Source organism: Telmatherina bonti (assembly GCF_933228915.1).
Source record: "Telmatherina bonti genome assembly, chromosome: 22".
Classification (NCBI taxonomy): domain Eukaryota; kingdom Metazoa; phylum Chordata; class Actinopteri; order Atheriniformes; family Telmatherinidae; genus Telmatherina; species Telmatherina bonti.
In genome coordinates this window covers 16,989,258-17,003,411 of record NC_136631.1, presented here as the reverse complement: position 1 = coordinate 17,003,411, position 14,154 = coordinate 16,989,258, and the positions used below count along the sequence as shown (strand labels likewise).

The window sequence follows — 14,154 nt, the reverse complement described above, 5'->3', positions numbered from 1 at the left end:
AGTCTGAAATAATGACAGAGTGTAATTTTCTTTTTTGTTTTTTCTTTTTAGCATAAAAACACATTAGACCAACAGGACCCTAACATTGTGCAGTTGAATTAATGCTCACCGGACTTTATCAAGTTGGAGCTGTGTGCTGATAAGACTGCTGGAGAGCTGACTCATCTCTTTCTCATGTTCCTTCTGACCATGTCTTAGCTCATTCTTCACAGCAGCCAGCTCCTTGTCAGACGACTGTAGTACCAAACGTAGATCACGAATCTCACTCCTCAGAACTAAAAAGGAAAAAAAAAAAATCACTGTTGGTTGAAGTCAAAACATAACATCCTTCTGAAAGAAAGAGCAGTTTACAAAGTCCAAGACAACAAGAAATTGTTCAAAAGAAACATTAGAACGTAACCTTCTGCAGCTTGCTGCTCAGATTGAAGGCTCTGCTGCAGGCTGTTTACAGTTTCTTGAATGGCAAGCTGGTCTTTGTTCCTGTTTGCTCTCTCAGCAGAGAGTTGCTGCAAGAACCAAAAGCATTAAGAAACAGTACAGATTCTAGCATGGCACTAAATTTCAGCAACTGAAAGTGAACTATTTCTACCTCGTTTTTGTGATCATTCTCTTGGGATTTTACAGAAAGCTGCTCCTCAAGTTTTGCAATTTGCTGCATTAACTTGCTGTTCTTCAGCTCCTCCTCATTTAATTGTGACTGGACACGACTCACTTGCTCCTGAAAAGAAATCAGGACAAATATAAGTCAAAAGACAGTGCTCTTTGTTTAACGTTAAGGAAAATAAGCCTCATTTTACCTGCACTTGACGAAGTTCTTCAGTCAGTGCCATTTCAGTCATGTCTGATGGAGGTGGCTCAAACCAAATGTTGTCTTCATCACCATCACTCCCGTTCAGGTGCTCTGGACTGGACAGTGGCACGAGACGGGACCGCAGGTTGTATGCTTTGGTGGGTGTGGTGAGGATCTGGCAAAGCAAGAAATTTCAGCAGTAAAAATCAAATTTTTCATCGTTATGTAGAAATAATAGATATAGTTACCTCAATTTTGTACATCCATATTCTGACACACTTACTTTTATAGTTTCAACATGAATTCTGTTCAGTTCAGAGACCTCCTGCTTTTTATACGCATGTGTGGCTTCCAAAATGTTTTCTAAATGTCTGTTGGACTTGTCGAGGTATCGTTTCTCGGACTCCAACTGAGACAGCTGTTTCCTAAAACACAGAGCAATCATCAAACTGTGCAAAACTTGTGTGTATGATGTAAACTGCTATACTTGCAGCTAACCTTATTTTACTGTGCAGATATTACTGACCAGAGGGAAAAAAAGACAAACTGCACACTGTGCTCATGAAAGTGTCCCATTACCTTTAATGGGCTTCAGCATTGTTAATAGCTCAGGCATATATTCTGTCCAATCAAAAAGCTTGTTTTTAAACATCAGCTAGGCTTTCTTTGACAATCTTCGTTTCTGGCTTTAGAATAATTTATTTCATTAAATAATCTCCTTACTTCGTGACTTCTTTGTACTCCTCAAAAGCCTGGAGGGCAGCTGTGAGGTCTGACTGTTTCTGAAGTAGTTTTGCGTTCAGCCTTTCGATTGTAGCTGCAGATGCAGAATCTGTTGCCATGGAGGTGGATGAAACTGTGGAAGCTATGAAGTGTCATAGTTAAAGCAAATTTTACTTTGTAAGACACTTTATTTGATTTCTTTAGACTTTTAACTTACTTTCTTCCGCTTTATCCAACTCCACAGCCCTCTGAAAGGTCTCTTCCAGCTCAGCAGCAACTTGGGCTGCAACCTCTTCAACTTTCATCAAAGATTCAAGAGAACGTAGTTGACGGTTCTCCTCTCTGAGGCTGTAATTCTCTGCTGCATATCTAGTCATCTTCGGATGATGTTCGACCTTCAAGGGCAAAAGAAAGGCAGGATGTCAGTGAACAGAAAGGAAAGTCAAATAGTTTTTATAGCTTTCACTATATATTAGCAAGGTCAATTTCTCTTTTATGTTAGAAAAGTGAACACGTTAAATTCTTAAAGTTTCGGGAAGAAATCTAAAAGCTAAATTACAGTTTATTGTAAAGAAGGGAATTTAACCAATACCATGCATCTTCACATTACATTTTGTAGCCACCAAATGCAGACATGAATAGTTGATTAAAGAGGTTTAAAGGGCCTGTCATCTTTACCTGATCTCTCAGGATTTTGATCTCTTCTTTCAGCTGATCAGTCACAGCCTGAGAATGCATGTCTGACAATGAGGGTTGACCGGCCTTCAGCTTCTTCTCAAGGCGAGCAATGTGGTCTTCTCGAAACCTGATGATCATTCTGCTGGAATGGATGAACTTGTCTTTTTGTGTCCAGGCCTCCTCAAGCTGCGCCACTTTCTTAAGCAGCATCTAGGTGCAGTCAAACATAACTGAAATGTCTTGCACAAACTATTTTTTAAGATGGAATATTTTCTCAAAAATAATCAAGAAACAACTGACCTTCTTCTCCTCATCTAGTTTCTTCCACAGTCGAATGGCAGACATAAACTTTGCTTTATATGACAAATCGTGTTGACTTCCATTAGATGGACCTTAGAAAATAAGATATTTTATACAACATTGTTAGAAGACTAAAAATTACTCGGATTTAGTTTGAAACAAGTCTGATATTGTGTTTGATCTGCAGATGCTTACCCATGGGAAGTTCAGGTCCTCCTGGTGCAACATCTCTCCCATAGTCCACCCCCTGAGATGCCAGCACCTGAACAAGTTGCTCCTTTAGCTTCTTTACCTCAGCCTGTAGCTGTTTCACATTTCCCTGTGTGTCTTCATTGATGACAGCCTAAATATGCAAAGTTATTGCACAGGGATTAGATAATGCACAATAATTTTTTCTTTTTAAAGCCCCAGAACCTTGTTTTATCTGAGTAGACTGAATAATGGAAGGGTCTAATGACAGATACCTTATTTTTTATTAATTTTGCTCTCTGGGCAAACTGTAAAGTAGACAAAGTTTCCCCAAAGCACTTTGAACCTGGGTGTACATTTGCTATGATGTAGGTCTTTGCATTTCCTCCAAGAGAGTCCTGAAATAATAATAATAAAAAAAAATTAAGGTGCATGTTACGTATCTAAGTATGCATACAATGACAAATTAGAGCAGTCTTTACAATGAATGATGCAATACAACACAATCTTCACCTTATACGGCACCAACATTTGCTTTGAGACTCACCCTGAGCAAGAAGGTGAGTTTAGAATCCCTGTAGCATATGTGACGGTTCTTCCCATTAGACACATCCACCAGTGCCATGATCACCTGGCCCAGGCACATGAGGGAGCGATTGATGCTGCTGGCCTCCTGTTAGGGAAGCAGTGTAACTTTCAGCTGTTACAGCAAAAATACATGTGTAGTACTGCAATTGGAGCAAACTCAGGTATGAAGTTTACCTTGAGTCTAGAGCCATCTGTGTGGGTGTCTTTCTGTCTCTCAGATCCTGCCAAATCAACCAGGTTTAGCTGAGAAATTCGGATATTCACCACTTCATTGATGGACTCTTTGGACTCCAAAGTCATTGTGAACACCGCGTGAGATCTGGAGGACTCACGGTTCATGGAGGTGGAAGCTACCCGACGATTGCGCCAGCCCATAGACAGCACCTAAATGAGTGCAAACAAAAAATATATTGCATGGTAAAGTGTGTTGGTTGTACCCTGCCTCTCGCCCAATGATTGCTGGGATAGGCTCTAGTTTCCTGCGGCCCTGAATGAATCAGTTAAGCAGTAAAGAAAATGGTTGGATTAATGGTAAAGTGTGCTGTTAGTAATAGGCTGGCAAAACAATTCCATAAATTAACCGATTATTCTCAGTTCTCATACAAACCTCATTTACAGAAAAGTTTTCTAAACTGAGCTGAAAAAATTTCCTTATTTTATAATTCAATTTCAGTTATTTAGTTGAACCTTAATTTAACAGATGCAAGTACAAAATAAATTATTTTACTAAGTTTAAACTTATACCTGATAGGCTTCTGCTGCTGAGTTGACAAACTTCTCCACAGCTCCCTCGACAAACACACCTTTCTTAATGTTCTCTCTCAAGAAAAGGCTAGCAGAGGCTGTATCCAGAAGGTCATAAATCTGTTCATTGTATATCTCGATAAACGAACACTTGCAAAGGAAACTCTTGGACTTGGGAGACTATTGGAGAAAAAGAATAAGTAACAGATTAATAAGAAAACAAGTGAAGAAATAAATGTTGGTTTAAAGCATCATCAAAGTGATATATACCCTTTCCACTTCTCTGTTGATAAGAAAAAACAGATACTCAAAACTTCGAGGAATAACCCCCCTAAGTTCATCTGTAAAGTTGTCCAACTCAGATGACCCTAAAGCAAGAACGAAAGAAAGAAAAGGTGTCAATTTTGTCATGATATTTATCAAGCTTTAATTTTAAGAAATAACTTGCAAGTCATTCTACTGAATTCTCACCAAGCATCGTAAAAGTTTTTCCTGAGCCCGTTTGTCCACTGTGGTAAAGAGAGGAATTCCATAAGGATGAAATTGGATGGTCCATATGAACAACAACAAATTATTTTTAAATTTCATGTTGGAAATAAATACAGATACTTACTAAGCAAATATGGTGCCATTATATCCATTCATGCAATATTCAACAATATTCTTGGCCACACTGTTGAAGACAGAGTCCTGTTGTAGAATGAAAGATAAGGATTACACACAGATGTCTACTTTGTTCATACGAACTAGTCCTTCACTAGCCTATTTCAGAGAGATTTATCCATGCTACAAGTGAAGTGAACGAGTGTGTCAAACCTGGCATGTGTCCATATCAGCAACATGATCATAAGTGAAGGTTCGTGGTTCTGGTTTTGAGAGCAGCCGAATGGTGTTGGGTGAGGTGACTGCAAGACATAGACTCTGATCCCCATCTGTGGTCAGCCCAGTACCCTGGGTCAGAGGTCGTACTCGAACAAAAACTTTAATGGAATCGCTGTCACCACTGTAACCCAAATAAATAACACCAAGAACTGAGTTAAATTAGTTAAGAAAAACAGGCTGACTTTTTAAATGAAAGATTGCTTTAACTTTAGAGACTTTTCAGTTAAATCTACTCATCACCTGATAGTGAAAAACAAACACAAAAGAAGGAAAGAAAAGTCAACTTCAAACAAACACTATACAGGTATTGGCCTAATGACTGCAGGGAATAACATGCTCCTGGATCATTAATGTGATTCTCATAATCCACTCTAACTACACAGTCAGCATCCGCGAGGTGGTGTTTCTGTGAGCGAAATCAGCAGATGTCTTTAAAAATGTACTACCTGGTAGCAAGAAGAGTCGAGTCTCCACATCCTGTTAAGAAAGTTATAAAAACGTATAAACGTTCATTCAGATGATTATTTGAATAACTTGCTACAGCTGTATTTACATAACCAGATCTGCTTTTTAAATTTCTTAATCATGCATAATGCCATCTAATAAATAAAAAGGATATATTTAAGCAACTGTAAAAAAATAAAAAAATAAAAAAAAATAGTTTAGACGAGCATGTTAGTAAAGTCACGACAAGCAATGTTAATTAGCTTGCAAGGATTATTAAAAAGTCCATGACGGCGCTACATTAAACTGGCAGAATATTAGTTTGCTAAGAGAAACAACGTGTGCGATACCTTTTCCACTGGGATTCATTGTTGTCGAAGACGTATTAACCGTTACGACGTTAAAATAATAATAATAAGAAGAAGAGGAATTTCTTCACAGCATGACAATTTACAAATCCGAGCTAGCCGACATTGTTTACATCCTTTAAAATTGGCGGGCAGGTATGTGGGTATTCTCTTCCTCGTCGTCTTTGGTTGGTAGACAGACGCAAAAATAACACGTTGCTGCCGCCGACAGTTTAGACTTCATAACTGCAATCTACTGTTTTTTATGTTTAGTCGATTAATAACCTCGAGGTTTGATATACATTCAATCACGTTGGATATAATATGTGGTTATAGTTTGAAAAGAAAATTGATGCTTGTCAACTTTTCTACTATCGTTTCTTCTGTTACCCATAGATAGATAGATAGATAGATAGATAGATAGATAGATAGATAGATAGATAGATAGAAGATAGATAAAAAAAAATTAAATAAAGAACAGGTAATACAGTATAAAAGTATGTATACCTTCAAGAACTCTATTGCAACAAACAAACACGCAAAACAAAAAATGTAACACAATTACCAAAAGCTTAAAAGTATTCTCAGTTTAACAGCTTCAAATAAGAACATTTTAAATAAGAACATTTAAAAAGATTTTTTTTTTTTTTGAGAAATGACTACCACAATAAATTGAAACAATCTCATTAATTATTTGAACCAAAGTATTTTCACTTTAAAGTAAATTTAGAAAAGGTAAATGTACTAAAACGAGGCTGTCCATTGGGTCAAGTCCATAGACTTTATATGAAAGAATACTCTATGATGACAATAGGTAAATACAGTGAGATAAAGCAAAAGATTGTAATACAGTGTTTTTTCCAAAGGTGAGACACCTGTGACTGCCTTGGCATGACAGAGAAAACAGATCAGAGGAGATGCTCAGGAGATTGGGGGTGTCTTTTGTGTGTGCATAACTTAGCTCCTATTGCTTCCAACCCCCCCCCCCCCCCCCCCCCCCCTTTTTTTTTTTTTTTTGTTTCCATACACAGTCTTGATGATCCATATGTGTCACGTGCGTTTCTACTGCAAATGAACCTTCATGCATGGTACATTTGATTATTATAAACTTAGCAAAGGTTCGTTCCAAGTTCCTTCCTATATGAACATAGACCGTATATATGGATATATAGACCTTTATATGTAAGTCTAGAGTCAAGTCAAACCTTTCTCACAATTGCCAATATGTAACGCAAAATCAAAGTATGTGAGGGTTATTTATTTATTTATTTATTTATTTATTTAGATATGCCACTCGTCAGGATTGCGTCATATCCGTTCTTTGATATGATTGGTTGGTTAACCAGGAAGCGCGTTTCATTTGAACTCTCAGGGAATTTCATTGGAGCGTTTTGAGACTTTTAAATCCAAACGGCAGTTGGATCCAGAGTGTGGCGAGATAGTTTCACAACCAGATCTACTTATCAACATTAACTTGTAATCGTTTGCAAAGGACTGATCATTTTGATCATCACACTCTGATATCCGAAGGTAGGAAATACAAAATTACTGCCCAGGAGGCTTTCTGTGCTTAAACCTGATTGTGAATCGCTTTGTCGTCGGCTTTCTGTCGGTTAACTCCAGCTAACAGTTTGCTAACGAAGCTGTTGACTTGAAACATATAATAGTCTAAAATATGTTTCTGATTTACCTTTGGATTGATGACTAACTTACCTCATCTATCTTTACTAAACCAATTTGGGGATCAATAATGTCCGGATTAATCTTTTAACCGAATTTAACAATTAAAATGAGCGTTTGCTTTTTGGTCACATGCAACATTAAGTGGTAAATCTAATTCAAATATTCGTCACATTATATCCATCATGGTAGTTATTAACCTCACGTATACCTTTTATTACCATCTGGTTGTGTAGTTATCAAAACTGAAGCGAAAGTCTAATTCAAAGTAATGTTTACGACCATTTCAACTTAATTACAGCTGTGTGTTTTTTTCTTTATCATTATTATTATTCACGTTAAAAAAAATAATATATATATATATATATATATATATATATATATATATATATATATATATAAAATCCCTTGTTGTTTTAGTGTCTAATTTTAAAAAAACAAAACTTTTCTAATTATCTTTACTTTTGTAGATGAGATCATAAATAATAATAGTGTATATTACGGTATTAACGTAAGGACACCCTCCTTTCACACACGTTACTGATAACATAGAAAAATATCACAAAAATACTTTTCTTGTTTGTTACTTGATGTTTGATTTTTGTTTTTTCTAGGATTGTTTTCTTTTTTTTACTAGAGACATGAAAATCAAGCTATGAACGCCCACTTGTGGTCAAACTGTGAAACTGTTGCGCAGTTTGTATTGTAGATATCTATCTACAATACACAGCTGGGGAAAACACTACATCTTATTTCAATACGCTAATTTGACCATACTTGTTGTTTTAATTTCACTTAAAGGTATCATAGCTAACGTTTGTTTTCTTTTCTATCTAATCTTTAAAATGGCATGCATGTATAACTTTAAATGATGCTAATGTAATACTAAAAATGTTAACAATTGTACATTGTTACCATCAGAAATGCATTGGTTTTTGTGCAATATCCAGTATAATTTTTTCTATTATTGTTTTTCCCCTTGTCAAATGCATTACTTGCACCCCATAACCAAAAGTGTCTTATCAGCTGGGTGCAGCTTTCAGTGTGAGGCCGCCTTCAGAGTATAGCTGGTCTGTCCAGCCCTTTAATCTAACAGATTGTTTCTCTGGTTTTACAGGATGAGTTCTGTCGATGTGAATGATGAAAATTGCGGGGTCATCCCCACAGGAAAACACGGTAGCCTAAGTCAGGACATATTTGCCCTAGACCAGCCAACTGGAAGACCCTCAATTCTGCGACAAACAGAGAACCTACCCAGCAAGGCTATGCCAAAAGGGATGAAGGTACTAACTCAGACGTTGTTTGTTGGTTGGCGATAACTCTGAAGATCTGTAGACAGAATAAACAAAGAAATGTATATGGTAGTAGGATACAGAGGCATGGTTTAGCATCATTATCATTTGACTTGTAGCACAGTTTGAAAAGCTGTTTTGAGTTTAAAAAAATAAATAAATGCATCGTTATATTGATATAACTGGGGTCTTACAAAACTTATTTCTCTGTTGTTGTTTTTTTTGTTTTTTTTAAGCAATAATGTTGCACTCAGCTAACATTGTAAATATAATGGCAAATTTATTTGTGTTTAGGTTTGCTTTCAGACCCCAAGAAGAGACCCCGTGACCAAAAGAATTCTGTCTCCCAGCAAGTCTGTTGAGATGTCAAGTGTGGATGAATGTACAAAAGCACTAGAGACCTTAAATCTGGATCAGACAATGTAGGAAACATACCTCAACATAGCTTTTTAACTGAAAATGTTTGCGTTTATGTAACCATGCCCATTTTACTTTTGCAGCACTTTGCCTCAGGAACAAGCTGAGCAGTCCAAACAAGGTAAATTATCTTGCATTAGGATGTCCATTTAAATTTGTTCTTGCTGCAGAGAAACTAATCCAAACCCTCTTTAATTTTTTTCACAGAGCTGTCATCGTATCCTGATGATAACATGCCAATACAAAGCCAAGGTGGCTACCAGTTGGATTTTGACAAGCTTGATGCCATCAATCCATTTCAGGGGTCTAACAAAATGACCCTCTCTCCTACAAAGCCTGCCGTTGAACATCTTCCCGCAGATGTCTCTGAGCATCAACACACGCCTTCAGAGAATATCTTGGATGACCCTAAAAAAGTGGAACCAGCACTAGACGACACGCTTCCATTCACCCCATCTGTAGAGAACTCGCTGGCCGACATCAGCTCCACAGAGAGCAGCGTGGTTACAGTGATGGTGGCAAAGCTCTCAGCAGATGAAGAACATTCAAACACAGCCACACCTGATGAAAAACAGCTTGCTAACAAGTCTGCCAGCTCTGATCAAGATGCAGTATCAGGGAGTTTTATGGAGGACGCTCCACTTCCAGCAAAAGGTTCTTATAACTTGGATTTTGACAACCTCGATGAAATCAATCCTTTCCAGACCGGAGGGTCTAAAATTCAGAATTCACCTGACCTTGGAAGAAAGGTGCTGAACAGTGATCCTCCTGCAGAGGAAAAAAGACCTGCAGATGTTGCAGATACTCCTGAAGTGGCCCAAGAAATGCTGGTCCAGACTGAAGTGAAGCCCACAGCAGCAGCAGAGCACCCCATATCTACTAATCCAGCCAGTTCCTCAGCAGCTGAATTGGAGCCAGTGGAGTGTCTGGTCAAAGGAGGACCCGTCAAACTTGAGTTCAGTTTTGGTGATGGAAGTGAGGTCAAGCGCAAACCCCCACCCAAGAAGTTTGGCAAACGGTCATCTGGTCTAAAATCAAAAGAAGAAAAGTCGGCATCTGATGTTAAATCACCCAAAAAAGCTCCTGTGAAGTCCCATGCCAGCGATCCTGAGGAAATTCCACTTCCCAAAAGTTCCTACTCGTTTGACTTTGAGAAGTTTGATGACCCAAACTTCAATCCCTTTGGCACGAATGCAAGCATGAAAAATTCTCCACAGTGCAGCAAGAAACCCAGCCCTATGCTCATGGAAACATCCCATCCTGAGGAAAATGGAGCCACATCACCAGATTGGTTAGTGAACATTTTAATCCCTGTTTCCGTTGTTTATTTGCAATAGGAATTTCCCTCTCCACTAGTTACTGCTTCTAACTAAATCCAACATTTTTGTCATCTTCAGTGCTGGGGAGAATTTGCTAGGGGCTGATACCAACCTCGGATTGGTGAGAGCTATAATAAAGTTAAACGTAACCCTTAAGAGTTTCTCTTGTGGTTGTGTCCTCCTTCATGAAATAATGTTTCTCTTATTGAACAGCAGATTGCTGATCAGAAGGTCACAGATGAACGCGACGGAGGACTTGAACATGAAAATGAGCAGCTGATGCAGAGTCAGCCTGACATCGCCGAGGCATCTCAGCCTGAGCAGAAGTTTCAGATGGCCATGTCAGAGTTTAATGAAGATTTTGTTCCTGCAACAACATGTGAGTAAATACTGGTCATAATTTCTTTTCTTGAATGTGTGTGTGTGTGTGTTACATGTATGTATTTTGTGACACATAAAACAAATATGATTTTTATTTCTAGTCATGGCCAATGATTTTGACGGACAGATTGACTACCTTGAACAGTTTGGATCCGGTAGTGTAAGTGATCATTTTATTTATTTATTAGAACTGATTTGATTCTATTGCAGATCTTTACGCTGGTGTCCTGTCTGTCAAAGACTTGACTTTAAAATCCTGCTGTTGATTTATAAAACACTTTTGGAGCAAAATCCGTTTGTTCTGAACCAGTTAAATCTCCTAGGTCATCAGAAACAGGCCTACTTTCTGTTCTCAGAGTAAAAGCCAAGCTTTGAGAGGCAGCGTTCAGTTTTTATGCTCCACACTTGTGAAACAAACTCGCAGAAAACTGCAGGTCTGCTGAAACTCTCAACTGTTTTAATTAAAGATGAAAAAACATTTTACTTGCGGCCTTTTTTTTTATCAAAGTAACAGTTATTTCCTCACACTGTCATTTACATTCAAAGCATTTTTATTCCCTCTATTATTTAATCACTTTCTTTTTTTTCCTTTTAAACATGTTGCTTGTTTGTTTTTAATGCTCTCTGCACCTCGCTGTGATGCTTTAATGTTTTTATGTGAAGCACTTTGAATTGTCTTGTACAAGACATGTGCTATAGAAATAAACCTGCCTTGCCTTGGTGGACATGGAGGTATTCAGATGGTTACCCCTTTTTTATTTTACAGTTTAAAGAGTCTGCACTGAGGAAGCAGTCCTTGTATTTAAAATTTGATCCCCTCCTGAGAGAGAGCCCAAGGAAGTCTTTATGCCTGGCTACTCAGATGCACGTTGCTGCTCCTGCCTCACGGTACGATACACTCCTGTATTCATATACCGTGATTTGGAAGATGCTGAGGAATCATTTAAAGTGACGGCTTTGTCTGAAATCTATGTGGCTTCTTGTCCTTTAGGCTTGAAACTCCTCAGACTGCAAATAAAGAGACAGCAAATGGTCTCCAAAGGGATGGTCTCAAACTGTTAGAGGATACCACAGCACCAGTGAGTCAGTCTTTAGCTGCCTTGACTGAATCTGCCACTTAAAGTTAGCTAAAATGTTCTACTCCCAACATATTTTGACTTATTTTCTCCACATCTGTCCCTTTCTCTAGGTTCCAATCCTTGAGAGCCTTGTCCCTCCTTTCCCTCAGCCGGCAAACACTGAGGATGCGATTATTGAAGTGCTGAAGTACAGTCAGAAAGACATGGATGCAACCATTGCCAAAGTGCAGGCAGAAGTAAGGTTTCCCAGTGTTTTATATCTTAGCATGAGAGGGTTTAAAATCATGAGGAGGTTTTACATCATAAGTCAGCTTGTTTGATTGTTGTTGGAAATACTGCGCTTTTGCTTTCTTGTAAAATAATCAGATTTAAACTTGTTCAGTTTGTTGGCAAAGAAAGAAATAAGTTAAAAAGAGACTAAACACTTTGGTGGAGGTAATAAGCGATTCTTGACATTAACATTTTTTCAAACAGGGAAAGGAAAAAGAAGAGCAGTGGAGTGCTAAATACAAAAAGCTCCTTGATGATGGTCAAGAAATGAGGTGAGCTGTGTTGGATTTCACCGTCGGTTTACAGACAATTACTTTTGAGAGGATATTTATTGTCTTTTTGTTCCCCCCAGGAAAATAATTGCAGAATATGAGCTTGTAATTGCAAAAATGATGGGTAAGTTGATATGATCTACCTTTGTTCCTGATCAGGAAAGATGATGTCATTTATTTTTTTTAAGAAAATTGAATTTCTTTCTTTTCCCTGCACACATCAGCTGATCAAGAGAAAGAGAAGGAGGTCGCCAAGGCTAAACTGAATGAGGCTCTGCTGGAAAAGGAGCAGGTGTCTAGTGATCTGAGTGCCATGGAGAGATCATTCGCTGAGCTTTTTAAGAGGCTGGAGAAGTACAAGGATGTTGTTGCAGGTTACAAAAAGGTCAGAGTTCATGGAAACCATTCCCGTTGTCTGTATTTCTTTGTCATATTTAATGATTTTATGAGAGCAGAGATTTTAATGTAAAATTGTTCTCTGGCTTTTTCCCAGAATGAAGAGACCCTGAAGTCTTGTGCGCAGGACTACCTTGCAAGGATAAAAAAGGAAGAACAGCGCTATCAGACCCTTAAAGCTCATGCAGAGGAGAAAATTGGCCAGTAAGAAACATGCCTGGACTTAACTATGTCAACATTGAGGAGCCTTGACACTTTCATTGATGGGACACACTTGTTTTTTTATTCTCAGAGCAAATGAGGAAATTGCCGAGGTGCGATCTAAATATAAGGCTGAGTTATCGGCACTCCAGGTGCAGCTTCGTCGGGAGCAGCTGAAGGTTCAGTCACTGGAGAAGAGCCTGGACCAGAAGGTAAATAACCATCCTGGTGAATACATACAGTTCTTGTGAATCGTTCTGTCTTTCTAATAACGTTTTTTTCCTCTCTTAGGAGAAGGAAGCTGAGGAGCTCACAAAACTCTGCGATGAACTGATCTCTAAGGTTCAGAAGGGCTGACTTTCCATGTAAATACTACTTTTCATTGTTGTTGGTGTCCAGGACATTTTCTTGTGCAGAGTATCTGTGTTTTTGTCAATGTTCTTTTAATACTGTAAAACAAAATAATATTAATAAAGATCATTTACAAGTTTCATTGATTGTTTAGTTCCATATTTGATTTTACTTGTCAAATAAAAGCCAGTAGAGGGCAGTGTTTGTTTTATAGTCAGTGAAGTTTGAATATATCTTAGGAACTTTCGCATTAGTTATTGATATGGAACGATCTAGGCTCTTCTCTACCACTTAAAACCCATCCAGACCGAGTGCATGCTTTAAATGCACAGGCTGTGTACTTGTCATCCATCTGGAGCCAAAGTTCATCTCCCTGCTACAATGTTCACAACAAAACGAGCTCACCTGATACAATGCTCCCCTTCTTTTCTGAGCAATCACAGGCTCCTGTCACATCACTCCTGTAGCAGGACAATAACTTCCTAAATGGTGAAAGGAAATCCTACCCTGATCAGACCTGAATGAGATGGTGAGGCAGAGAGAGGCGGGGGGGGGGGGGGGGTAACAATTCACTTAAATGGGCAAAGATGCTGGTCATTTGGTGTAGACTTGCAGGGGACATCACTCATCTAAAAAGCAACCGTGAGACTGCTCTTGTGTCTGTATTCTATCTATTCAGTCTTTCATCCCAACCACTTGTGTCCCTCTGCTGGCTGCCCTCTGTGTCACCCCCCCAGACACTTCAACCTGCTCAACGGAAGAAAGCAGACCTGTGTTGGGGCCCAGCCCTTTTTTTCCAGGAAGGTTAACC

At 38.5% G+C, this 14,154-nt stretch overlaps 2 protein-coding genes across 2 annotated transcripts in view; one reads left to right on the top strand and one right to left on the bottom strand.

Moving 5' to 3' along the window:
* kif15 (kinesin family member 15) overlaps nt 1-5,707 on the bottom strand; it is a gene marked incomplete at its 5' end in the record, with an annotated part of 14,235 nt that extends 8,528 nt beyond the window's left edge. Inside the window, 20 exons of the mRNA XM_079261593.1 lie at nt 110-275; nt 401-506; nt 590-718; nt 798-965; nt 1,074-1,215; nt 1,514-1,655; nt 1,731-1,908; nt 2,192-2,401; nt 2,492-2,583; nt 2,687-2,834; nt 2,956-3,078; nt 3,228-3,353; nt 3,443-3,652; nt 4,013-4,192; nt 4,283-4,380; nt 4,484-4,521; nt 4,626-4,702; nt 4,829-5,015; nt 5,341-5,371; nt 5,689-5,707. Of these exons, the coding sequence (XP_079117719.1) occupies nt 110-275; nt 401-506; nt 590-718; nt 798-965; nt 1,074-1,215; nt 1,514-1,655; nt 1,731-1,908; nt 2,192-2,401; nt 2,492-2,583; nt 2,687-2,834; nt 2,956-3,078; nt 3,228-3,353; nt 3,443-3,652; nt 4,013-4,192; nt 4,283-4,380; nt 4,484-4,521; nt 4,626-4,702; nt 4,829-5,015; nt 5,341-5,371; nt 5,689-5,707 (2,570 nt within the window). The remainder of the gene's footprint in view (nt 1-109; nt 276-400; nt 507-589; nt 719-797; nt 966-1,073; nt 1,216-1,513; nt 1,656-1,730; nt 1,909-2,191; nt 2,402-2,491; nt 2,584-2,686; nt 2,835-2,955; nt 3,079-3,227; nt 3,354-3,442; nt 3,653-4,012; nt 4,193-4,282; nt 4,381-4,483; nt 4,522-4,625; nt 4,703-4,828; nt 5,016-5,340; nt 5,372-5,688) is intronic.
* Nucleotides 5,708-8,483: 2,776 nt separating this feature from the next.
* Nucleotides 8,484-13,349, top strand: tacc3 (transforming, acidic coiled-coil containing protein 3; the record flags this gene model as incomplete). Its single annotated transcript, XM_079261592.1, has 16 exons — nt 8,484-8,648; nt 8,952-9,079; nt 9,158-9,195; nt 9,282-10,365; nt 10,472-10,514; nt 10,607-10,772; nt 10,876-10,934; nt 11,541-11,662; nt 11,766-11,853; nt 11,964-12,089; nt 12,328-12,395; nt 12,476-12,519; nt 12,620-12,780; nt 12,889-12,995; nt 13,084-13,204; nt 13,284-13,349. The coding sequence occupies 16 exons, from the start codon at nt 8,484-8,486 to the stop codon at nt 13,347-13,349; spliced, it is 2,586 nt and encodes an 861-aa protein (XP_079117718.1).
* Between the last annotated feature and the right edge of the window lie 805 nt (nt 13,350-14,154).